General features: G+C 35.8%; 1 protein-coding gene across 50 annotated transcripts in view; it reads right to left on the reverse strand.

Annotated features, from left to right (window-relative positions):
- Positions 1–27,922, reverse strand: part of ANK2 (ankyrin 2) — a 682,786-nt gene that overhangs the window by 129,590 nt on the left and 525,274 nt on the right. For 44 of the 50 annotated variants that reach the window (XM_045469598.1, XM_045469626.1, XM_045469590.1 and 41 more), the window contains 5 exons: positions 14,988–15,086; positions 10,686–10,871; positions 10,217–10,240; positions 6,975–7,073; positions 5,642–5,740 (listed from right to left, as the gene is read on the reverse strand). In XM_045469598.1, coding sequence (XP_045325554.1) covers positions 5,642–5,740; positions 6,975–7,073; positions 10,217–10,240; positions 10,686–10,871; positions 14,988–15,086 — 507 coding nt within the window. The remainder of the gene's footprint in view (positions 1–5,641; positions 5,741–6,974; positions 7,074–10,216; positions 10,241–10,685; positions 10,872–14,987; positions 15,087–27,922) is intronic. The other 6 variants (XM_045469715.1, XM_045469646.1, XM_045469929.1 and 3 more) reach the window with 1 other exon arrangement.

Here is a 27,922-nt window from a genome sequence, read left to right on the forward strand (position 1 = left end):
ATGGGGAAAGACATTGAGAAGGTAGGTAGCATTCAGAGAAAATGAGGGATGGGGACATTAAGAGGACTTCAAAAGCTGAATTTTCCAGAACTCTAATAGCTTATCTTTTGTGTCTCTGTTTCCAGGACCATTGTTCTGAATTATGTTTTCCCCCTAATAAATATAAGTCATCTGAATCACAACACTCTTCCTATCCCAACATTCTGGGATCCTATGCTAGGTATTTTCCCTTTACTTTCCAGATCCATGCTCTACCTTTCTCTCCTCTGTTCCATGTCTGACAGAAAGAACTCTAGATTGTATTGGTGAGCCACCTTGCCCTCTGGCTTCTGGTTGACTATGGAAAATGCAGCAAGACCTAAAGCCACTCTGTAAAGGATCTCCTTAGTCTGGCTGTGTCTCTTTACCAAATATCATGCTCCTGCCAAAGCAGCCTCCATCATGTAGTTTTCTCCTTTGAAGTTCTGGCAACCTACTTCTCACCTTGCAGGCCTAGGGTTGGTAATGAGCCCTGCTGTTGGTAGCTCTGGGGATACTCTACTATCCTTTGTGCCTTCCCTACAATCCACCCTCAATGTTATAAACAGATCCTTTAATAAATCCATATTCAAATGATCAAATTTGAACATGCACTCTGGTCCTGGCTAGGACCTTGAGTTATTTGTCAGCGCAGAGCCCAAGGTGGGGTTCAAACTCAGGCACCACAAGATCATGACCTGAGCCGAGATCAAGAGCCACACACTTAACTGACTGAGCCACCCAAGTGCCCCGGTCTAGAACCTTGAATTATAATGATACTTTGCTTTGTTAAATCTCCTTAGCTAGTATTAAGATACTGAATATCCAAAATAGACCTTGCAATTTTAGATATGTAGGAATTAGCATGAAAAGACTGCCTTTCCAGAAAAAAAAAAGTATTTAACTACTGTGGTTGGGATGCCAAGTTATTTTAAAGTTTGCCAGAGAGGAGTCTAAAAAAAGTAACTGTGCAGGCAAAGCGATTAAGATGATTGTGCTTTTGTATCTTGATAACATACCTTGTGGTTAAAGTACAGAGCATTAGTTGCTACTTAATTTATATACTATTAGATATAGCTTGATTTCTCAAACATATTCTTGGTGGGGGCTCCATGGAGAACTAGAGTTTGAGAAATCAACTGTAGTGAATGAAGGCATTATATGCAATGGTCCAGCAAATGGGCTCTGGAATCAGGGAGCCTCAGGTGTGAGTCTCAGATCAGCCACTATGTTTATTCTCTGTGAGGCTCAACTTCACAATACATAAAATGGGGATAATTCTTCTTATCCTGTTTAACTTACAACCTTTGTTTGAAAGATGAGGGGACTCTGCCTTAAATCATTTTTAGAATAGGTATTTTTCCTACAGAATACATGAAATAATCATTGTATAATCATGTTGAAATCTGATATTCTCAGAATAACAATAGGAAAATATAAAAAACACTTAAAACCACACAAGAACATCAAAGAACAGTAAGGATTACATTGATTCTAAATCTGATGCAATTTATCTACCCTTATCAAGGGTAGGGATATGGGAATTATACTAAATTCAAGTTTCCCAACATGCTCAATCTGAATAGATTTTAGATATTTTCTACAAGTACAGTGTCTCATTATTGCCCCCACCCCTGAATCTTACCAAGGTTTTGTGTTCCAGGACTTTTTTGTTTACTTTTTTTAACTCCTAGGGGCAATGATCTGTTCAATACCTTTTTAAACTTAAATTCTTAAGACCGTATTTAAAGCTTACATTCCTCCCCTCCCACAGTTCCTTTCCTTTTGTTCTTTTTTTTTCTTCACTAGAATCAGTTCATATCACACCATGATGTTGATAATCCTTAATAGGTTAAATCAATCAACATTAGAGGGACACCATTTTTCCAGTTGATAGCCCACAGCATTAGCTTTTTACAACCAGTTCTTTCCTTACCTTTTCCCTTCCTCCCCTCTGCTTAGATTGTAGATGTAGCCTGAAGTCTGTGTATGAACACAGGCTCTTGTAATTATTACCCTGTGTATCCTAGGTCAAGTTACATAACTCCTCTGAAAGTCACTTTTCCCGTTGGGAGTCTCATTTCTCAAATGAAGGCCTCCACATTTTCTCAACAAGCAGATAATACACACTTCATAAATTGTTAGGAAAACGAAATAAAATATTTGTAGGGTACTTAGCAGGGGGCCTAGAACAGTGAGCATATGACAATTGGTGGCCATTATTGCTGTTGCTTTAATAATTATGAACACTTTTTCTGATATATTGGTTTTTGTTCATCATCTTTTAATGTTTTTGTATACTTTCATCGTTTGCATTGAAACATGCATTTCAATAATTTAACCTTATATGGAGTATCTCCACATATAAATAATATATAAGTTTAAAAATAGAGACAGAATAATGTTCTTAATAAAACCTGGATTAGTAATACCATTTTAAACCAGCTACGAAATTTCTGTTAATGTTTTTAACATTGACGTGAGATTTTTCAGATAGCAGAAAACCGAGCTCTGGTGAAAATGTCTCAGTTTCCCACTAGATCCCAGTCAATGATGAGAATGTCAATGACATGCACAATGTCTCAATGATTGACAAAGTGCTGGCAAAAGTGGGAAAGGATCAGTGGGCAAGATATTTTTAATTACCTGAAAGCCTCTACATATTCTGCTTTTCTCTAGATAATGAAAACCTTATATACGAGATTAACAATGAGAAGATCAGGTGGAAAATCCTTGATAGAATATACTAGATTGAGAATGTTTACGACTAGTATGTTTGCTACAAGAAACTGAGATCTCTATGATAAAGAATGAAAAAAAAATATTATTCTTAATTCCTTATGTAGAGCCTCCATTGTACTACCTAAAAAGCAGTCGACAGTAAATGTAAAATTTTTCTGTTTTAAAATATACTTTCAAAAGACAAAAGAGAAAGCTAACCAGATTCCTTTTACTTTAATAATAAAATGTGATAGTTGCAGAACCAGCCTCCAAATTCCAGACCGCAGTCCTTGATTTCAGTATTACCTTCTACTTGACTTTGCCTTTGGTAAGAAAGATATAGTTGTTTTAGTTACAGCCAGAATTAAAAGAATTCAATTGCTTTTAAAATCCTACTTCTTAGAGATAAGGAAGTATTTTAACTTATGGTGGGAAAAGCTCAGTACCACCATTCAATACTGTACTGTACTCAATCCTGGGGTGTGCCGGAGCCAACCCACACAAACTAGTGAGAGCCAAGTTTTTGCACATCTCTTCCCAATTTTGTATTCAGTGATACCCTATTGGTAGCTCTAACTGGCCATGATGGAGGTATGGGGAGTATTTACACTACAGAAGTCAGCAAAGGCAAAAGTTCCAAATCAGAGTTTGTTTTTTGAAAGCCAATTAGTAAACTTTTACTAGCATACTGCTAATCTAATTCTTTGGGTACTATTAATTTGCATCTCTGTGAGTAAAGGGACCTAGTCTATCATATTAACTGCTGTATCTCTAGGCATTAAGTAGGAACTCAAAAACTATCTGTTTAGGGAATGAATGAACAGAAGATCCACACAATGTATACAATTATAAAATCTACTTTTTGATTTATAAGTTCTTGAATGAAATTCAACTTATTTTTATATCTAAAAGTTTCACTGGATGAAATACAGCCCAAATATTCCTTTTACAGAAGAAACCAAAGCTTATATTTGATTAATTTGCTCAAGAACAATTAGTTAATGGCAGAACTAGCATAAGAATCCATTTCTCTCCATATCTTAGTATGCTTTTTATGAAAACGCACTCCCTAATTGGAGTTAGACTTAAATTACATATGCAAATGTAGGTAGGCTATGCAAATTAGAGCATCTTTTAAAGAACTAAGCAAATATTGCAATGATCAATAAGAACAAAATCACTTGCCTCAAAATGAATGAATACTCCAGAAAAATACTAACAAGAGCATGCGGATTTTTAAGACATTGGCCAAGATAAAATTCTGTTGCATTTGCCAAGTGCTTTCTTTCCATTGGTACTCTCAATTATTAGAGAGTCTCAATAGAAATGGAGAGGTAAGTGTAAAGGGAGACATTATGTTAATAACGTATTTAAAAGAGGAGGCACAGAAACTGTCCTTTAAACATGAAAAACAAGTAAGCAAGGCATGAAACACCGTGCATAATGGTTCCAAATTCTGCATACCTACAGCACAGCAAGGGAAAAGGCATGCCAACACAGCAAAGAGTAGAAATCATATAAAACTCTAATGCAAAGACAGTAGACACTACAACAAAGATCTTGACAGACAAAGCAAACCACTCTAGAGTTCCCACATGATAATATGACGTAGATGATCTGGATCAAATGTCTTAGAGAAATGAGATTAAGAAAGCAACAGTTCCTGAGGTCATTAAAAAACAGAATGTACAGTCTGGGACTGGTGTAGTTCTTAGAAGCACAAAGATGATAAGGCTAATTAAATAAAAGCATTTGCTAGCCTCAAGATTTGCAAAAGACCTAGATTTGATCCCTAGTCCTTTGACTCTGAAAATATAAAGTCCCAGGATTAAACAAAGTGAATAAAATATCACAAGGGATACATCCTATTCCCCAATCTTTTATAGACTCCTTACACCACTGTGTATTTGAAAATGTTCACATTATAGGAATATTTAAAATTTTGCTTAAGTCTATGATTACGCAAATGTATTCCAGAGAATGAATATTGAAGTACTGGTTTAATGTTTAAGCAAGTAACTACTTATAATTCCAGTAACATAATAAAAAATTATGAGTAGCTAAGTAATTGACCCCCCCAATTTTAAAAAAATAAATAATAAGAATCTAAGAGTTAATTCTCATACAACCGTATGAGATAGGTTACCAACAGTAGCCTAAGTTCAGAGAAGATAGTAAGTCAACTGCCAATATCATACAGCTAGTAAGTTGTGGAAGTAAAATTTGAAATCAGGTAGTCAGCCTTCAGAGGCTGCGCTTCTAACAGTTGTATTCTCCTGCCTATCTTATTATCTATTTGTTGGGAGTATAGAAAGCTCAGAATTACATTTTACTTAACAAATTTGAAGTGAATGAAGGGCACTGACTCGTATCATATTGGATTGACTAAAGGTGCATCTAATAACTATATGCCTTTCTTTGTTCCATAAGCATACAGCAGATTGTTTGTTCAGGTCAGTATAGTATGACCACCTAAGAAAAACGATCTAAAAATTGGAAAGTTAGAAGCAAAGGATTGTCAACATGTATTAAAATATTTTATGTAAAAGCCACAATCTCAAAGCTTAATGTATGTTTATGAGTTTGGGTTTTTGAAAGGTACAGCTGATAATCAGAGATGCTTCCGTTCAATCTTTGATCTTTGTTCCCCAAAATAAGCATGGACTTAAAAAACTGTCTCATTGAGAAGCTAGCATTCTGTTTCTTCAGCACTTATGAGCAAATATTAATTTCACTTTACAATGAGAAACATTTAAATATTGTATGAAATTTAAATTGAATCCAAGAAAGCAATTTCCTTGAAAATGCATTGTTTTTATTTAAGCACTGGTATTTTAAGGTGCCTGCTTCAAGAATACAAAAAACAAAAATGGTAGGAAATTCAAAGAACAGAGACACTCACCCTAGTTTTGGCATCGATCTGACCACCACGATCCAGTAAGAGCTTCACCATATTTGTGTTTCCCCTTTTGGAAGCCACATGTAGAGGGGTGATTCCATTCTACACCATGGGAAGACGAAATAAGAGCATGTTGGGTATGACAGGGCACGATGGTGAAAACTTTGTGTTAAAAGGCACAAAGAAGGTTGTGACCCATGTGGTAATTTGATTCAAGGTTTTTAAAGTTTCATGTCTTTGATTTTCAAGGAACAAAAAAGCACACAAACCACAAAGCACTATAGTTAGAGAATGAAAAATGGAATGAAGCTGCATAATTAAGTTTGTCTATAACCACAACATATGAATTGAATGTACACATTACATTGTACACATTGTCAAGGGACAAAGGGAGCACTTTCGCATAATAAACAAAATTTCAGATTCTACTTAGGACAGAGCTCTAGTCCAAAGTCTATCACTCTTTCTAAAATATCCATGAACTGAAAGATTCTGACATCTTAAAGTTTCCTATACTTAAAAACAGGATGCAAATATACATATTCAATAACCGTTAGAAAAAAAGATTCTTAAAAACATCTTCTTCAGAATATTTCAGTATGAAAAACAACTTGTAAATAACTCGACACAGTTTCAATACAGAAGACTTCTCAGGGCCAAAAACACCATATATATGAATTGTAGTTATTTATTTTATTGGCTATCGTATATCATCATTATGGCAAGAATAGGTACCTAATTTTTTATATGTCGTAATTTTGCAAATATTCAAATATTGCATTTACTGATTCATACTGAGTACACTGAGTTGTAATTAGCATGTAAGTGAATTCTTTCCAGTGAAAGCATACCATTAAACATATAATGTAACATGATGTTTTGTTATGTATTTTGGTTAGACTCTTTATATGAGCACATTCTCAATTCATTAAAAACATTTTTCTGTCAAATTATATGCCCCATAATGATCATAACACTGTATAAATGTTCTTTTACATTTGATAATTAATGTTTTAACAGTTTAATTGTTTATTGACTTGAAGTTGCTCATTCATGATTCATGGAGTGATCTTTAAATATAACTACTCACACTGAGGTCAGAACTAATATCCTCCTTAACTACTACAAATGATTTGTGTGCCTGTGAATTTACACATTCTTATTTTTCATTTATTGGGTCATGATGATGTGCTATGATGCAAAGAAAAAAATGAAAAATCTAATATATCCAGCATAGATTCAGTCAAGGAAAAAAAAACTTTATTGTTATTCATTTTTACTTTAATAAAATTCTCATTTACTGCTATCTAAAATGAGAAACTATTTTAAACCATACCCTCGCTGTGAAGTCCACAGCAGCTCCCCGGTTTAGAAGAAGAGTTGCCACGTTGACATTTCCATAGTGGGCGGCAATGTGCAAAGGGGTAAAACCACTCTATGGAAAGCAAAGAGAATAACAGTAAATAATTTCACCTCCATATGTTATAGTCCCTGGATTAGTGAAGAAAATCACACGTAATTGTCTACCTAACATGTGAGCAACACAATTAAGATAATAAATGCTTTAATAAAGCTCTTTAAATTTTAGTATTACAAGATAGTAAATAACTAAGGCTATAAGCAGGTAAATAAATACCCTATATTTCTTGGCAACATTATTTGTAATTAGCTTCATGATTTATCTGTCTATGAGATTTGTTGTTTATACAAAATCATGTATCTTCAGTTGGTTAAGCTTTAGAGAAAAACAGAATATGATTAAACAACATAAGGTTTCAGCCACAGAATTCACATAATTATGAATTAAAAATTTTTTCTTCAGAGAAAGACACAAAACTATAGTTTTGTTTAGTTTGGGGATTTTCAATAAAAAAAGAAACCAACATTGGTTGGCATTGTGTCTTTGGAACAATGAAAATATTGTGAGAAACTTTTACAGAGGTGTACAATTCATTCCACATCATTTACACTGTCATGATATTTCTGTCTTCTCTAATAACTGTTTAGTGAGACTATGCTGTTACAATGAAAAAAATTAAAAAAAAAACAAAAATTAAATAATATACCTGGCATCAATGTAAATATAAAATAAAGAAAAAAAATTTAGCTGAACACAATTTTGAATGTTAATTAAACCAAATTTTATCAATAAGATTGACATAAAATAATAAGCAAGTTAAATCAAATGTATGGACATTAGAGAATTGTTTACTTTCAGAATTTTTTTAATGTTTATTTATTTTTGAGAGAGAGAGAGAGTGTGAGTGAGTGAGGGGCAGAGAGAAAGGGATAGACAGGATCCAAAGCAGGTTCTGCGCTCTCAGCGCAAAGCCCGATGAGAGGCTCAAACTCATGACCTACAAGACCATGACCTGAGCAGAAGTCAGACGCTTAACCAACTGCACTCCTACTCTCAAAATATTTAAAAAATGAATCTGAAAATCTTCATGGAAGAAAAGTATATTTTCTTTCATTCCTTATTCTGATGAAATTTAGTTAGAAATTTTTGCCATTTTCACAAAAGAAGTATATTTACTCTTTCATTATTAAAATGCTAAAAAATCTATTATTCTTGCTCTCCATAATTTCATAATTCTCATTACTCAATAAAAGATGAGAGGAACAATAAAGACTGTTCCTATAGAATTGGATATCAAATCCTGCAGCTTTGAGGTTAATTTGTATCATTCCCTTTTATTTGAAATGAACTTTGAGGTATATAATATTGTTTTTAAGAAATATTATATGAATCACAACCGTTATTTTTCTATTCATTTGATAGTTTTTGTTGATTTTGCTTTTTAAATGGACTAAATAAGCATTCAGATATCTTAGGTAATGGAAATTCCTCCCTGCTATCAACCAAATTAGCTACAAATGATTTCTGACTATAGAGAAACAAGACACAAAATAATAATAGTAACTATCAATCCAAATCCCACACTTGTGGTAAAGATATTTTTGTGTCTACAGGATGCCAAATACTCATGTCAAAATGGAGGGAAACATGAATCTACAACCTGGTTGTTATTTTATAAAATGTCAAATTTTTATATTTTAGGAAATAATTGACTGGAAGTTTTTCATTTGTATCTTGATAGTTCCTGCCACCTAGACATATCCTGAATGTAAGTCTACCATTTAAGTTACAATTTCATTTCAGGAAAAGAACGTAGTGATTGCTGGTGAATCATTTTCAAATTATTTTTCTGATTTGCAAAAATAAACCAATTTATTGTCGGACACAGCCTCATCAACCGTCCATGAGGATGCTTCAGACTGTGACTCTTGGATCGACATGTGGCTCGTAGAAGCCCCTCGGAGAAACTCTTGCCTGGTTACCATGGAGGTAGAAAGCTCAGTTCACTTTTCTACAGGGGAATCAATGGAAGGGCTCCCCTCTTTGTTACTCTATTATCCTCAGAGAAATATTTCTAACTCAGTACGAATCTTCCCAAACTGCTGCTTTCAATACAATGTTTACAGCCAAAATTGCTTTCAAAAACGTCTCTTAAACAACCACCAAAAATCACCTACAAAATTAAAGTTATTAAAACCAGCAATTAAGGTATCAATTTATATGTTTCTAGTCTTGAGAAATTTCACCAACCAATTGGGCCTTTTTAAAAAAAAAAACTATGACCGAAGTTCCATGCACAGATATGGAACAAAAGAAATAATATGACTAATTCAAATATATTCATATCTCAATAGGTATTTGTTAACAAACAAGATTTTAATTTTAGAAATACTCTAATACTACTAAATACCAAATGAATGTTCAAAACCTCTCTAGGTCCACAGCCCAGTGATCATGAGAGGTTAGTCTACAACGTCCCCTCAACTAAGTGAAAATCAATCTACACGGTCATTTGCCTTTGAATACTGGTTAATTTTTATAATATACTTTCAACAATAGAAGGCATCTCAGTAGCAAAGGTCGAAAGACTACACACACACACACACACACACACACACTACTGAGAGACTTCTGAACTGAATATTCTTGGTGATCAATGTGACTTACTTTGGTATGTGGAAAATAGATAATTTCATGTCAAGTACTGTTAAGACTTAGCAAGATAAAAGCAAATGCTTCGATAATAATATGCTCAGTATCACTATTGATTATATGCAATGTGGTTAAAAAAGTACAGGAAGAAAAGGGCAACTGCAATGAGATAAGAAGATAAAACAGTTGCAAAGAAACCTCCTTAAATTTCACTTTGCTAAACTCTAAGCAGAGAAATTTCATTAAGAGAAGGTCATATCTCTTACTGGCAAAAAGTTAACAGTAAAGCTAACTCAGTAAAATACATATTAAGGAGTTCTCTTTCATGCTCTACTCTAGTAAGTTATTTAAATAGTTTCACTGATTTAAAAAAACATCAAACACATATTACATTAAAATTTTTGAATTATTCATTTGCCTTAATTATGGGAAAAGTCTCTAAAATCAATTTCCTAATAATGGAAATCCCAATCATTAGTACGAATTAGTGAGCATTTATTCTAACTGGGCAAAAAACTAAAATAAATAAAAACAAGGTATATTTTGGTATAACCACAATACTGTACCTCGGTGGTCCTATTCACCATCATCTGAAGCAGTGTTGTGTGGGAAGAAGAGGGAAGATATTACACAGTGCAAAATTAAGTAAACGGTCAATCTGCTCACTGCAACTGGATACGCTGTTCCAAAATACATTCTACTGAGAAAAGACATCCGTAATGCTATCCATACAATACAATTTTACCTTTCTAATTCCATTTCTTATTCCATACCTTTCTTATTCCATACCAATAGAATAAGTAAGCAGATTTCTAAAAAGCTGAACCCCATCTTTAAGAGACAATTATCTTAAATTTTGTTGTTATTATACCCAACAGCCGGTCCCCTTCTTTCTGAAATACCTCCGATGGTAATTTATCTCTTAGGATGACCGGAAGTAATTTTGCATTATCACCATGGCCTACTTCTGTATCATCCCCCAGGAGGAAGCTGGCAGCCGGAGAGTTCCTGTCCACAAATGTGTTCAGCTTTTACCTTGGATTGTACGTCAGCGTTGTGATCGTTCTGAAGCAGGAGTGCGGCAGATTTGGTGTCGTCTTTCCTCGCTGCGATATGCAGAGCCGGCAGCCTCACTTTCCCTTTGGTGTCATTCTCCAAGAGGATGGCCACTGCCTGGTTGTGTCCCTGCTGGAGTGCCACAGCTAGTGGTGTAAAGCCATCCTAGCAAAATAGAAGGAAAAACCCTCAATTAAATTTTGGAAGCATGGGATTCAACTGTAAGCAATGCCTCTAATGTTTAAAACAAGAATTAAGATGGAGAAGAAAAGCAAAGGGATCAAATATTCCTGTGAAGATTAAAGCAGATGATCAACTGTCCTATGCTGTACTATGGACTGGTTTCATCAGATTATTTTCCTAGCTTCTGTTCTAAATATTTTGAAAAACATCTGCATTCCCTAACAAAGCATACTTCACATAAGGTGAACTTAAATGTATGTTTAGAATGGGAAAATAAAAATCGGAACCAACGTTAAGTATACAGGCTAATCAAAAGGAAAAAGTGGGAAGGGTTGGAATAAGAGAGACCAAGTCTGATTGAGAAGCAAAGATACAGTAGCTAAGACAGGGAAATAAATTCTGTAATTAAATATGCAAGCTTCTAAATGTCTCTGTATCGATTAGGGGAGAACAATAATAATTATCAATGGAATGGTCTATTACCAATTAATGTGGCAAATTTGGAACATAATGTAACCTAAAACTTTTTGATAAATAAGGCTAGTTCATTAATTTTATACTTCATTGAATTTTATGTTACTTAGATCATTTAGATACAATGTGCTAGGTAATGAAAAAACAGATTTTTAATTCTAAACTTGGCAACAAGTTAAAAAAAAAATAAAACAATAGCACAGATCATCAAAGTTAAAGGAATTTTAGGGGTAGATGGATAACCATGCTTGTAAATTTGGAAACTATGTTTTCTTTCTAGAAACAAGTATTCAATTAGTAGAAAAGTGACAAATAGAAAAAAATCTATATATATATCATATATATCCTAGGCTCTGTGTATTTTAAAACCTCCCTTACTCCACAAAAGCTTGAAAACAAGTCTCAGTTAGAAGTTTCCATTCATAGAAGAGATGAGGACAATGAGATTGTATATTAATGATTACATTTTAGAGACAACAGCAATTTACCATAATCTAATTACTCGATTTGTTTTCAATGATAACTTTTTTAAACTGTAGGGTTTTGAGAAAAAGTGATTTCCTATAGCACTACCGCAAAAAGACTTGAATTTGTTTTAATAAGAATTGAATTTTAAATAAACACATTACTTAATAGAATGGGAGAATACAACATGTAGCATTGTAAAATGAAAAATAGTAGCCTAAATTTAGAACTTTGGCACAAATTAAGTTTTCTGTTCAGAAAGAAAGAACAGGCTCATTGTCATATACATATTCGATTATCCCCTGCAACACTGTGATAGTTTATATGAAAAGAGTATGAACTTTGTTTTCGTTTTTTCTTAGAGACAAGGTATTTGCTGACAGTACAGAACCTAATTAAAAGGTTTTTAGCCTTCAATTTTGGTAATGTTCAGGAAGAAGGAGAGTTAAGAGTTAAAAAATTAGTACTGGAGGGACAGAGAATTCCCCTAAAAGAATTTAACTTTCAATGTCTACCACATGGATTTCATTCTATTCTATGCCTCATGAGGGAGGGGTGAATATTTGAAGTGGTTTTTTCAAGCGCCTCAACTAACTCCATGAAAAAGGAAACCCATATGAAAATGCAGTAGCTTCATTTTTCATCGTTTATTTATCAATGCTAATTGCTATAATTATGGGAAATTTCAAATATTTAAAGATTTATTTTCAAACATGAGTTTCATGGAAGTATTGAATAATCTCATGATTATCTGCTTTTTAGAGTGGTCACAATGTCTTGATTAGTAGTTAATTTTTACAAATTAGGGCTACTTTTGGGCTCAGAGGAAATGTCTTCTTTAGGCATATTCACACGTGTGCACATAAGACTGTACAAGGTATCTGGCAATACAATATAAAATATCAAACAGTAATCAGTCCTAAAGCCCTGGAAACATGGTAGGTTTTACAGAACGAGAGACTAAAAGGGAATGTCCATATGCGTGTTACTTGATAATCATTGGGGCCAGCAAAGGGGAGGGGGGGATTAATCAACTAAGCTTATAGATGTCCAGTCAGTCAAAAATTAATTCTAGTTATTTAAGTGATTAAAAACTTAAACAACAAGCATACACATGTCTAAGCTAAGCTTCAAACCTCATACGATTCACTTGCAAAAGCTGCATTTTTGTGTAGAAATCAGAGAGGGTTTTCATTTTTTGAGAATCATAGTGCAACATGGCCTCTGCTGATGCAGTGTACACAAAGGGATATTTCTGAACCAGACTGAAATGCTACAGAGAGCTACACCAAAGGAGCCTTGAGACAGCTATGAATACCAGCAAGCAGAATTTCTCTAAACCATACACTAGAAATAATAAATCTATCTGGTGACTAGAACTCTGGACTGTGATGGTTTCTTGGGGAAAGTGATTCTGCATTCAAGAAACTAAAATAAAACAGACACAGATTTCCTTATTTTGGTACATTTCTCAGTTGTCTTGATACAGAGATAGAGTCTCACATAGTTACTCAAGATTTACCTGAAGATAGTCATATGCTACTCATTGACATAATAGTGTCTCAGGAAAAAAGAAAAAAAAAAAGGCCTCAAATCATAAAAATCACACTTTACCCACATGGTAAGAGTGTCAAATCTGTGTGTTAAATACAGAACTTGAAATCATTTTACATTGGGCAGTTGTGTTTTCCCGTCATAAACAAATAAGAAACATGGCCCCATTAACAGTGGTTTCTTGGGATTTTTTTTTTTTTAAGTAATGAGAATAAGCTGTCAGAAAGTTATTGCAATTGGCTCCATAAAAAGTTTTCTGCCAAAGGGACTGGAAATGGATTTAATAGATTATGATGATCTCTTCCCCCAGGGCAGGATAGAAAGGAATTCATGTTTATTTCACCTAAAGACTTAATCGTTCAGAAAGAAAGGAAGTCCTTAATAGACGTTAAAAGTTACCAACTTAGTTTCTGGAGGGCAAGCATCTATCAACCATCTCTCACTCCAAGCCAGGAGTTTTAAAGTTCTACCAGTGGAGGCACAAAATATGAGAAAGGAAAAACACAGCCTGCATAATCTGGTTGAAAGGGGTGAGGAGTGGCATGACCCAGTGGAACTTTTTTCCCTTCTCTGTGTCACTCACTTCCAAGCTTTGGCCCCACGAGGCACCACCTCACAGTGGTGGTTTGGAGACAGTTTCTCCAAACTCAAGGGTTTCTGGAGGATCACTTAGAAGTCACAGTTCTAAGCAACCACTGAACTTGCTCCTTAACGTGCCTACGCAAAAATGAGAAAGAAAATAACAAAGCAAGTCTGTTTCTTGGAGGACATGCATAGTTTGAAAAGGAAAGTGATGTTCTAAACTGGCCCACTCTAACCCTTTCTTATATCTAGATGTCCTGAATATTTTGATACTAAATGGACTTTGAACATCCTATTTAATTGTTGCTATAATTATAGTCATACAACTATATGCCATAATTTGTGCTTCAGAAAATGTGAACAGCTTTATTTTTGTCACACATTCCTCATAAAATTGTGCTAACACAAATACCTATGAATAATTTCTGATCATTAAAAATTGTTCATTTAGAGAATTAAATTGGATCCTAACAGATACAATAGAGATGAAAAGAGATGGATAGGATTTACTGTAATCTGATTTTAAAATAGTATAAAAACTCCCAAAACCTAGAGAATGGCAAATTGATGGAAGCATGAGTTCATGTAAGAATAAGTTGACATGAATCCCAAATCAAGGCATAAACTCATTCAACTGTGTGCACTGGGTCCTTTGTTCATGGCCATCATTGTACATTACACAAGTAACATGAACACTCCTAGCATATTTTATTATTTAAAAAAAATTTTTTAATGTTTCTTCTTTGAGAGAGAGAGAGAGAGAGAGAGAGAGAGAGCATGAGCAGGGGAGGGGCAGAGAGAGGGAGACACAGAATCTGAAGCAGGCTCCAGGCTCTGAGCTGTCAACACAGAGCCCGATCATGACCTGAGCCAAAGTCAGATGCTTAACTGACTGAGCCACCCAGGCACCCCATGAACATTCTAGCATATTTTAGACAAGATAATGGAGATCCTTTGCAGCTGGATAAAAAGAATATGGACATTAAGATCAAAGAATTTGAACCTCTGGGTTGATGGTCTTACCTCAGTAGCAGTGCTCTGATTAGCTCCATTTTCAAGCAAATATTTTACAACATCAATGTGGTTCTCTTGGGCAGCCATGTATAAAGGAGTGAAGCCATTCTGAGGACAACAATAAAAAAGACATCTTTAATCATTTGTAAAGTTTAAACCAGGGAAGAATACCAGAAAAGGAAAGAGAGAATACTATGAAGTAAACTTTTGAAATGATGATACATATAACACACCTTCACAATGTAGTATACATATATTTACTATTATAAAACTAGCTATAATCAAAGTGAACCAATTCCTACACGTAATTCCTAAAAGAATGAGGACAAAGTGATATGGAAACAATATTTACCAAATTCCCTATCTTCATTTCAGTTCTAGAGATTTACATTTCCCATTACCTAACCCTGTTAAAACTAAAGATATTTAGAATTTTAATATAATCCTATGGCATACATATAAATTCTCATTATATGTAGTGTATTTATAAAATAATATTTATATAGTAACTTCTGTACTTTTTTAATTAAATTTTTTAATGTTTATCTATTTCTTAGAGATAGATAGAGTGTGAGTTGGGGGCGGGCAGAGAGAAAGGGAGACACAGAATCCAAAGCAGGCTCCAGGATCCAAGGTGTCAGCACAGCACCTGACGTGGGGCTCAAACCCAACAACCGCGAGATCACAACCTGAACTGAAGCCGAAACCTTTAACCAACTGAGCCACCCAGATGCCCCTCTCCTATACTTTTTTAAAAAATGTTTATTGACTTATTTATGAGAGAGAGAGAGAGAGAGAGAGGCAGAGAGACAGGGAGACAGAGAATCTCAAGCAGGCTCCACGGTGTCAGTGCAGAGCCTAATACAAGGCTCAAACTCACAAACGGTGAGATCATGACCTAAGCTAAAATCAAGAGTCTGAAGCTGAACCAACTGAGCCACCCAGGGACCCCTATCTTCTGTACTTTATTAAATCATAAACTATTTAAACAGGCCACCATTATCTTGAATGTATGCAGTTTAATTAGCACTTTTAAAGGTATACATTATTACTCATTCCGTAATAGGCTAGGAGTGATTGCAAATCTAATTGAAAAGGTTTTTTAAAAAATCTAAATTTCAGTATTCTGATTGAAGTAATATGGTTTATACTGAACATCTTTATATTATTTTTAAAGCCATTCTGAAATTCTATCATTCATTAACTCCCATATTCATGCATTCAGTAATTTACTAAAATCCAGCCACTGGTAGCTGGGACATCACTGGGATACACTGATAAATAAGACAGACATCTGCCTTCATGAAACATATACTATGGTAATATTATAACATTATTACATAGTCACAGTTAAAAGAATCACTGAAATTGTACAGCTTGAGTTTAAAATTAAGTTTAAATTGGCAGATTTTCTTTTCATCAGATCCTTTGCAATAGGTAACACCGCATTAAAAACAGACTTCGTAAAAAAATAGAAAACATGGGACACTACATAAACTCTTAAATCTAACAATTCTCTCAGAACAATGTCAGAGCCTTACGCGTTGTTGATTCCCTGAAAAATTCTATGCATTAATGAGAATAAGCAAAAACAAGGGATTTTCAAAACCATAAAAGGAGAAAAAAATAACTGTTTTGAAAAATTCTTCTATATGCATCGCTTAAGTGTGGCAATATTATTTAAGATGGCCAAGATCTGGCAAAATATAAAAATACAGAATATGGAAGTAGAATAAGAAAAGAAATTTTAAATTTGATTACAAAAGAAAATCTGCAGACTTCAAAAGAGGAGGAAATTTTTAAACTAAGAAATATTGTCAAAGGAACGAATTGACAATTTTGTAGGATGCAGGAATAGCTTGGTAGTTGGATAGCATATTTTTTTTTAAAACATAGCAAACAGGTGAAATCTTGGGTATTTTAAGAACACTGAAGAGGTGGCGGAAGGACGGAATTAGAGATTCAAAGGAAGGGAAAGCCAGTGAGTGTGGTTAAAAACAATGAGTGGGTGTGGAATGGGGCTCTTTCATGACAAGGAAAAGGCAGGATGCAAAGAAAAAAAAAAGACGAAACAGAACTTTTAATAGAGTAAAACACTTTGCTTACATGTTTTCCTCTGACAGAATCTTGGATGTAGATCAGGAGAAAGGGAGATAGACCATGGTTGCCACATCAATAGGGAAAAAAAATGTACCATTCTTAGCCTCCCACCCTGGGTCCTGGGCTTTAGAGGGGGCCTCCTCTATTTGAACAGGGTAGGGATCCAGAGGCCCAAAGGGACATGTCCATCCTGATCCTGCAGCTCTCCTGCTTCCAGACCACACATTAGGCATGAAGTTACCCATAATCCTTGACTAAGCAGCCCCCAGCATGGTTCCAGTGCTTGCTCAGACTTCTTTGGGTTCATTTTCCAAAAGGTCTGTGCCATGCACACCGTGTGACAGACTGACCAATGGCCCCCAAATATGTCCTCACTCTAATCTCTGGAAGTTGTAGATGTTACCTTATATGACAAAAGGAACTTTACAGGTGTGATTAAGTTACGGATCTTGAGGTGGGGAGATTATCCTGGATTGTTCAGCTGGGTGTAACATAATCACAGGGTTTTTATAAGAAGGAGGCAGGAGGTCAGAGAGGAGAAAAGACACCATACTGCCGGCTTTGAAACTGGAAGAAGGGGACGTGATCCAAAGAGATTTTTACTTAGAGCCTCCAGAAAGAACCAGCAGGGGCAGCACCTTGGTTTTAGTCCTAAACCTAATCTCAGACTTCTAAAATTATAAAATAACAATATCTGTGTTAAGTCATTGAATTTGTGGCAATTTGTTACAGCAGCAACAGGAATCTAATAGACACCCCAGGAGCTGTTTGCTAGGGAAGGTCAGAGTAGTAGGTGCAGGTCAGGGTGTTCACACCTTTACACATGATGCTCTATGGGGAGGATGGATCCAGGGATGGGCCAAGAAGAGGAACCCGCTGTAGGCCAGGGTTTAGAATCAGCACCACCCCCACCCCCACCCCGCCACCAGCCACAATCCTGTGTGGAACTCCAAGGTTTCTGAGAAGTCTAAATTTGGACCTGTCATATTGTTATAAAGATATATTTGTCAAGATAGGAAGATAGGAGATACTTATTTAAAGTTAACTTGATATATAGCTTTTAATTTAAAAAAGTATATTGTAGGGGCACCTGGGTGGCTCAGTCTGTTAAGCATCTGACTCTTGATTTTAGCTCAGCTCATGATTGCACGGTTCATGAGATCAAGCCCCAAGTTGGGCTCTGTACTTACAGCATGGAGCATGCTTGCGATTCTCTCTCTCTCCTCTCTCCCTGCCCCTCTGCCCACTCATGCTTTCTCTCTCTCTCTCAAAATAAATAATAAACTTAAAAAAAAAAAAAGTATATTGTAAGCGGGCCTCTTTTGCATTCATGCCCTGGGCTCTGCAGGTGTTAATAGTGGGTTAGTGGTAGAGAAAGAAAAGGGGGAAATATCAGTATATAGCATATAGGGGAGGGGAGAAAGGGCAGGGACAAACATTCAGGATCTTGATTAGAGTACATTATGAATCCCATTTGTGCCTGGTGCCACCACCTCAGCATGCAAGGGCTTTCAGCAGTATAGGGGATACAGATATGAAGAACAATAACAATAAAAATAATTTATTGAACTTCTGCTATACACTATTCACTATGAGAGATGATTTCGATGTCACCTCTAATTACTGTGATCATGTATGTGTCTGTTTGTCTGGGACAGTCTAAGTTTATGTCTAAGTTTATGTATAGTACCCTGGAGTAATAATTAATAGTGTTTCAGTTTGAATGACACATTAAATGGCCTAATACTATCTCTAATACTTAAAATATTGCTGCAACATTGGTACTGCCATATCCTTTTTTTTTTTTTTAAGTAAACTCTACATCCAAAGTAGGGCTCAAACTCATGACCTCAAGATCAAGAGTCCCATGCTCCACCAACTGAGCCACCCAGGCATCCCTCTTCACCCCACTTGAACTGAGGCAGCTGAGGCTCAGAGAGTTGGGTAACTTGGCCAAAATCTCACAGCTAATAAGTGAAGTGAAAGTGTCTCTGCTGAACTGGAGTCTCCATGGGTGAAGCCAAAGCACCTGCAATTTTTAAAAGGCTCAATTTTTGAAATTACCTGAAGAATATTGTTATCGGTGATGCAGAGCAAATGAATGGTTTAGGGCAGGAAGGGCCGTGATCACATCTGCGTTTCAGAGCGTCCACTCTGGTGAACACTGAGTGGACCACACCCACTGTGGTTTGGGGTGGTGGAAGACACGAATGAAAGTACGGGGTTAATCAGATTTTGTAGTATTTGCGATAGTACATTTAAAAGACGAAGGAAGCCTGAGCCAAAACAACATCTTGGCTAGGCGAGGGAGGGAGGGAGCTATTTACTGTTACAAATATGTGAAGTAAGAAAGCAATAAAGATTTACTACAGGTCCTAAAGACGTGGGAAATTATCCTTCCCTAACTTCCTGATACTACTTAACAAGAAATACTCCGCCAGAAAATGTGAAACATGCCTCTGGGTAATTGGGACAGGGCACTGCAGCCTTTTAACAGCACTGTGAATTTTACAGGAAAGCTTTTATCTCTGCATATAAATAGATTAATAACACAGGATTACTGGCCTGTGTCCATGCTTCCAGGTGCTTTCCAATGTATTATGTCTCCATGCCTTTCTAAAATAGTCTGGCTGCAGGTAGGTATAAAAGTATATGTATTTTCTTCTTGTTGGTATAAAAAAGTCAAAGAGATCCACAACCTGGGCTGATACTAGGAGGATGCTAACAAGCACCAAATTATCAGCTGTTATGATAATTAACAGCGTGACCAGTAGGTGCCTCTACCAACCAGTTATTAAATACTTTAACATTATTCGTCTCCATTGCCACTCATGTATATTTATTCAACAAAAATGTGTTGGGTGACTCTTTACTGCTAGGCATTGTGTTTGGCATAGTGATTCAGAGAGGAAAGGCAAAGTTCCTGTTAATTAGGAGCTCACAGTCCAGAGACTGAGATGGGCAAGTGAGAAAACTACTATGTTACAGTTCAGTGAACACATATACAATTCGTTTCTTTAAGAAAGAAAGAAAGAAAGAAAGAAAGAAAGAAAGAAAGAAAGAAAGAAAGAAAGAAAGAAAGAAAGAAAAGTTACATGAGGGATATAAAGAGAACACAGAAGAGCACAGAACTAAACTGGGTAAGGAAATCATATCCAAGGGAAGTCACTGGAAGTGACACTTTGGTAGACAAGGGGAGTGATTTGGTTTGAACTGAATCACGAAAACTGAAGTTAGGCATAGATGCAGGAAAGGGACTTCAAACAGCGGAAACCCCATGAGAAAACACTGAACATCTAGGGATCTGCAAATAACTCAATGTGGCTAGCAGCAGGAGGAGGCTGACACAGGCAGGAATCAGTTCCCATGTGTCATGCTAAGGAGTCTGAATTTTATTCGGAAGACTTGGGAATCACGGTTTTAAGCTGGGGTTTGGCACGATCACATTTCCATTTTAAAGAGATTCATTTGGGGCACCTGGGTGGCTCAGTGGGTTAAGCATCCCACTCTTGATTTTGGCTTAGGTCGTGATCTCACAGTTCGTGAGTTCAAGCCCTGAGTCTGCAAGAGCCTGCTTGGGAGTCTCTCTCCCCTTCTTTCTCTGCCCCTCCCCTGCTCGTGTGCACACTCACTCACTCTCTCAAAATAAATAAACTTAAAAAAAAAAAAGAAAGATTAATTTACCAGGATTGAGGAGGATGAATTGGAAAATGGCCAGAGTATAGTCTGGAAAAGTAGTAATAAGGTTTTTACAATAATCCAGCTGAGAAATGAGGATTAGGAATATTAATATGATTTTGATATTTTACAATTTAATTTAGTACTTATGTATTTATATTCTACTTAAAGATTGATCATATTGAATAATATTTCTCATATTATTGAGGTTATAACAGTCTTCTTAAATCCAGAAATTATGCTGTTTCAAGAATTCAAACCCTTGTAATATTACAAAAAATGTTTCCCTGTTTTTATTAGTGCTATAACTACAACTCAGTAATCAGATTTCAGCTGCTGGTGAGAATTTCTTTAGGTAATTGGATTATCTGGGAAAATTAAATGAACATGAGCTACTATTTATGTATCTACCTATCAAATGTAGATTTATTGAAGCTTTTCAGAACATTTTTAAAATAAGTAGATCTATTGATATTTGTATATCATTTCAAAGCAATTATACAGAGACAAATAATGTCAGTATGCAAAGCAATAAATGATTTAGAATCAATGATTTGGACAAGGACCAAAATAAAAAAAAATTCTAAGAACTATCATCATTAGCAATTTTTAAGATCTTAACTTTTCAGACTTAATTCTATCACCACATATAACCTTATTCTCTCCTTACACAAACGGAGATTCATCAATTGGATGACTTGAAAGATTGATCATATCAAATTACTCTAATATTAACTGGAGTCAATGTTACTATTCAATTCAGAGGGTCTTTTTATAGCACCAGGTTTAGTCCACAGTTTGTTACTTAGGCATTTAGATGAGATGTCTTGAGAGTAATGAATATGAATATAGTATTGTTTATGTCCTCATGAACAGAAAATATAACAGAGTTCACAGAATACACATATATAGGACCATCTGTAGCTCAATACATATTATTGAGCAAATGCATACTAATGCATATATATATATATACTAATGCATATATATATATACATACATATATATATATACACATACATACATATATATATATACATACACATATATATATATATATATATATATATATATATATATGGTTGGCTCAATACATACTAATTTCCAAAGAAGTATAAAAAAAGTGCTATCAGATCACTAAAGAGCGAGCAATTAGTACCATGAAAAAAGGTACTTTTGGCTCAAGCATATAGATCTGAGAAGAAATTAGGAGGCCTTAATGAAATCAAGACAGTAGATCTACAGAAAAGAAAATGTTATTTGCTATTCTTTTCTGGTTGCATTTTCCCCATCTCTCAAGAAATGTGGTGTTTGTATGAGAATTCTCAGTGCGTTTGCTGTAGGTACACATTTCACTTGGGGAATTCTGTTCCCCGAGCCTAATAACAAATCTAGTGAATAGTAAAAGAAGAGTAAGCAAAATTACCAAAGATGAGTAAAAGCCAATGCAAGAATGCATCCTGAAAACATGTTTTACAGGTTTAAAAATTATTTTTAAAAAAAAATTATATATATTTATATTTATGTATGTTTAAAAACATTTTAAATTCTTAACCAGACAGATAACAAAGAAAACTGAAATTCACATCACTACCTAGCTAAAGATATACTTTAGGTGATTTCATGGATCAAGCATAAGCTAAAAGAGTGGACAGTGATTATGGAAATTTCAAATGGTGTATCTCTGAACGCTAGTCATTGTTATTTTACCTGTTTTAACTCTTGGTCTTATGCAGCTAAACTTATTAAATAATTTTTAATGATTAAAAAACTTGCCATATTTTCATAGATGAAAATGTTCTGGCTGAAAGGAAACTCATCATTTTATAGTTGAGGAAATTTTAACCCAGAGACTGAGTGCACCACCAGGTGGACTGGCCAGTTACACAGATTAAGGAGAGAATAGAAGGTAAATGGACACAGTTCATGCAGGGATGCTTGCTTTACCCTTTCCTTCTCATCTTTCAGGCCTTGATATAAGCATCACCCTCTCTGAGAGGCCTTATTCAATGCCCAAAGCAATTCTCAGTACAGAGCAGATGTTCAATAAATATTTAAACGGGTGAGTGAATAAAGTAGAACAGGAACCAAGTTCCCGAGACTCCTGGGTGGCTTAGTCAGTTGAGAGTCCGACTCTTGATTTTGGTTCAGGTCATGATCTCATGATTCGTGAGAATCTGTACTGACAGTACAGAGCCTCCTTGGGATTCTCTCTCTTCCTCTTTCTCTGCCCCCACTCCCCCATTTGTGCTCACTCTCTCTCTCTCTCTCAAAATAAATAAATAAATAACAACTAACTAAATAAATAAATAAACAACAACAAAAAAAGAAACCAAGTTCCTTTTTATGCCTGCAGGGGTCTTAAAATATGTCTTCAAATTCTTTGACATGCCTCCCTTCAAAAGGTAAAGCCTATTTCCCCTTTCTTTGAGTGTGGGCCAACTTAGTAATTCACTTTCAGTGCACAGATTGTGGTGGAAACTATTGTGTATGACTTTGAGACTAGGGTTTAAAAGTGACTGGCTTATTGCCTTGCTCTCTTTTGGATCACCTGCTCTGGAGGTAATGAGCTGCCAAGTCACGATGACATTCCAGCAGCCTGTGGAGAGAAGCGGGTGAGCAGGAATTGAGACCTCCCACCAACAACTAGCACCAACTTGCCAACTATGTGAAAAACCACCTTGGTAGTGAATCTTCCAGCCCTAGGAAACCCTTCAGATGGTCAACGTTTTCATCACAACCTCATGAAAAACTCTGAGCCATGATCGCATAGCTAAGCCACTATTAAATTCCTGATCCACGGAAAGTGTTATGATCGTAGAGTTTATTGCTGTTTTAAGCCACTGAGTTTGGAGACAATTTGTTATGAGCAATTGCTAGCTGACACAATGTCCAACAAGGTCATACATGATCTGACCATGGTTTACCTTGCCAACCTCTTACCACTCATATTCTACACTGATTCCTTTGTTTTTAGGAAAGGAATTCATATCCTAGACAGTTATTTTCATATAATTTTGACAAAACACAAAGACAAAGCAACCTAATATGGTAGTCATGTGTTACCCTTCTTCATCGTATTTTGCAATTGGAAAAGATTAAGTCTTTGCATTTATAAGAAGGAAAGAGTGAAGTAGGTCACTCGTGCATATTTGCTTAAATGGAGCAATCTATAATCTAAGAGAATTTGAAAATTACAGCTTTAAAGCTTTATAATACCCCTAATGCCATGTGCCTTTTGCCAGTTTTCTAAGAGTACTACATATACTTTTAATATCCACTAGAAAACTAATCAACAAATTATATACCCAATTCCAACAGTAGAATATGAAAATGGTTATAGATAGCACTGGGTTTGAACTTGTAAGGGGCGCCTGGGTGGCGCAGTCGGTTAAGCGTCCGACTTCAGCCAGGTCACGATCTCGCGGTCCGTGAGTTCGAGCCCCGCGTTGGGCTCTGGGCTGATGGCTCAGAGCCTGGAGCCTGTTTCCGATTCTGTGTCTCCCTCTCTCTCTGCCCCTCCCCCATTCATGCTCTGTCTCTCTCTGTCCCAAAAATAAATAAACGTTGAAAAAAAAAATTAAAAAAAAAAAAAAAAGTAGAATTCCCCTTCTGATGAAGGCTTCTGTCTTTTGCAGGAAGGTCAGTATCAAGATTTAGGTTTTTTCACAGAGCAGAATTCTTCAGTAGACTTAGCCATGACTTCCTAGGAAACTCTTCATCAGACAGTAGTTAGCACAGGTTGGTAATTACTCCTCTAGCTACTATCCCAGATACCATGTATCATCTTCTTCCTTTGAACTAGCATTATGAGAGACAAGGCTGGGAAGAATCCCCAAATTATCACCCAGCTTTAAGGTCAGGATGATTCAAATTATGTCCCTAAATATAACGTAAATGCACAGCTGCAAAGGATTTAAAAAAAAAAAAAAAAAACAATGGGTATTAATTGTAGTCACAAAAATAAAGACTATTTTGTGTACTCTGGGGGTGTAGTTAGGGCAAAAGAACAATAGATACGATTATACACTTGCTTGGTAGTGAAGAAGGAATTTTATTAATTAAAATACCATATGAATTTTCTAAGGTGATTTGAACTTGGCAGTTCTTTACCAAGGTTAAGATACTAGGGGTTATTTTTAACCACCTTCTTCTCTCCAAAGGTCCCCTTTAAAGGATTATAGCTAAACTATTAAATGACATTAAAATGATTAATGTTTTAAATCTTTTGAAGGGGGTTCTACTTTATGGAATATTTACCATGTCATCTTGTTTGATCCCCACAACTGTGCTATTGGGGTCATTTAACAGAGAACACTGTAGCTGGCAACCATTCACCCAAAGACATACTCACAAATGGTGCAATCAGGGTCTGAACTCCAGAGACTCCAAACCCAGTGCTCCTTCCACTCCCCTCAGCTGTTCCCTTCAACTGAGATCGGATTGTCACAGAGAACACCCTGCTTTTATCTAGTAACTGAGGAATTAGTTGACTTCCATTTTCTCCTAAGCCATTCGCTAGAGATAAGCAGGGAAGCTCTACCTAATGACAGTGACGGAATTATCATGAACTGCTTGATGAAGAATGTGCAAGTGTTCTCTTAGGTGTAAAGATTTTTCCAGTGAAGTAAGTAATAGATCTCTGTACAACTCAAGCAAATAGACATTCACAGGTATTAAGTTCCACACTATTCAAAATGTGGAGCTGGGATTTGAACATACATATAACTAATTCTAAAGCTCATGCTTTTTCTACTATACTATACTGCCATGTGCTTCAGCAGTATATTTGACGGACACTATTTTATCATATCTGGGTATTGCTAGCAATCAAAAACACCACTGAAAATACTGTATTCACACTAGATCTACCATAATCCCTGCTTTCAGCTCCTCATGGATACATAACCAAGAAAACATGTAAACTATTTACCAACCATGATTGAAGGTCAGTTTTCATAGACCACAGCTGAAGATCAAGATTTTTTGTACCCTTGCTTCATAGTCATATTAAGAGCAAACCTTTACTATATATTCTGACATTTTTCCAGATGAGCTTGTCTCACCAATATTTCTGAACTCACCAAGTTTAAGTGTACCTTTGCAGGGGAGAATTTCCCCTTATCTCCTTTTCAATGCCTGGCTCAAGTCCTCTGTCAATTTTTCTTTTCTTTTCTTTTTTAATGCTTATTTATTTTTGAGAGAGACAGAGACAGAGACAGAGAGAGAGCAGGGAAAAGGCAGAGAGGAGACATAGAATCCAAAGCAGGCTCCAGGCTCTGAGCTGTCAGCACAGAGCCCGACGCGGGGCTTCAACTCATGGACCACGAGATCATGATCTGAGTCGAAGTCAGATGCTCAACCAACTGAGCCACCCAGGTACCCCACCTCTGTCAATTTTTCTAATAGAGTTTGGCCAATTCCAGTCTTCCCTCTAATACATTGTTGGCTCCATACAATTTAGTACCAAGTCATATACTATCTTCTGTTGTTTGTCTTCGCTTCTTCTGTATTTGTCTTTTAAAAGCAGCTTCCTGTCAGGGTGCCTGACTGGCTCAGCCGGTTGAGTGTCTGACTTCAGCTCAGGTCATGATCTCACGGTTCATGGGCCCGAGCCCTGTGTCGGGCTCCGTGCTGACAGCTTGGAGCCTGGAGCCTGCTTCGGATTCTGTGTCTCCGTCTCCCTCCTTCTCTCTCCCTCTCCCCCACTCATGCTCAGTCTCTCTCTGTTTCTCAAAAATAAATAAACATTAAAAAAATAATTAAAAGCAGCTTCCTGTCTGACAACTGTTTAGAATCCTCCACAGAAATGAGAACTCTCATGGGTAAACAGTAAGCACCCAATAAACAGCTGCTAACAGTTTACCATTACCTTTATTTTACTCAGTTCCTGAAAATTATAGATTTGTATAGATTTGTACATTTCTCCTTTATTCAAGGTTAAAATTTAAATGTACCAGGTGTCTCACAACCACTTCATTCCACAAAGAGTTGAGGCGGCTGGTGATGTTTTAATTTACTCTCATATAACTCCAAAATATTGAAAACATGCATCTCATGTTTTACTTTGCAAAAGCGAATAAATACTTCATTAAACTGTTAAGCTATAACTGAATAATTCTATTGTTTATATCACTGCATTTGTAAACCAAAAATAAAAAGTAAAATGAACTTTTAAATAATCCTAGAAAAAGCAAATAATTTTTTTAAAGTAAATAAAATATTAAAACTGAAAAAAGCAAATTAATTTTTAACATGGAATGCCCAAGACATAGTAGTGGGCATTTGTTCATGCCTACCCAGTATCCTTCCTCTTTTTTGATAGCATCCTGGTTTTTCTTTAAAGCATCTATGCTTCCTCACATAGTTCATTTAATTCCAACGAAGCTGAACTTCTCCTGTACTAGCTCTAGGCAGAGTATCAGATGACTTAAGCCAATCAACACATTCCATTCTATTGGATACAAGCTGGGCCAAGTTTGGGCAAAAGAAGTAAAATGGTCCAATCAGTCAAGTTCAGGATTCTCTTTTGGAAAGCTGGGACAGGGCTCCCTTATTTTGACTCTAAACAAGAGAAAGTATTGCTCCAATCAGGTCCACAGGGGAGGCCAACGGTAAAATAAAGCTTGCAGAAATCATAGCAAAGAGAAAAAGACATTCTGGGCCCTTACTTATGAATACACCAGTAGAAGAAAAAAAAAAAAAACTGAAAAAAAATCAATATACTGCTGGAGTTTACCTTACCTACTTGAACTTTATATTCATGAAAGCCAAGAAAGTCCCTCTTTTGATCACCTGAGTATGAAGTAAGTTGTTCCTTATTTGCAATTGAAGGCATTCTGGTTGATAGAGATATCTACACTAAAATATAATTTGCCCTACTGTCATTAGTTTAAAATGAAGCATTTTCCAGGAAATCTGGAATATCACAAAATGTATCACAGAAACAAAAGTATTAAAAGCAAAATCTATTATTATATTAAAAATGTCATTCAGTGACCCTGAGACATATCTGCAGGAAAAGTATGAAATCAATCTTTAAGAATAAGGTTAAACTACAAAAAAAAAAAAAAAAAAAAAAAAAAAATAGGTGGGTTATTTTCAGTAAAGAAATACATTTTCTCTGGGGCGCCTGGGTAGCTCTGTTGGTTAAGCTTCTGACTTCT

The sequence above is a fragment of the Leopardus geoffroyi genome, chromosome B1 (genome assembly GCF_018350155.1).
Source record: "Leopardus geoffroyi isolate Oge1 chromosome B1, O.geoffroyi_Oge1_pat1.0, whole genome shotgun sequence".
Taxonomy (NCBI): Eukaryota; Metazoa; Chordata; class Mammalia; order Carnivora; family Felidae; genus Leopardus; species Leopardus geoffroyi.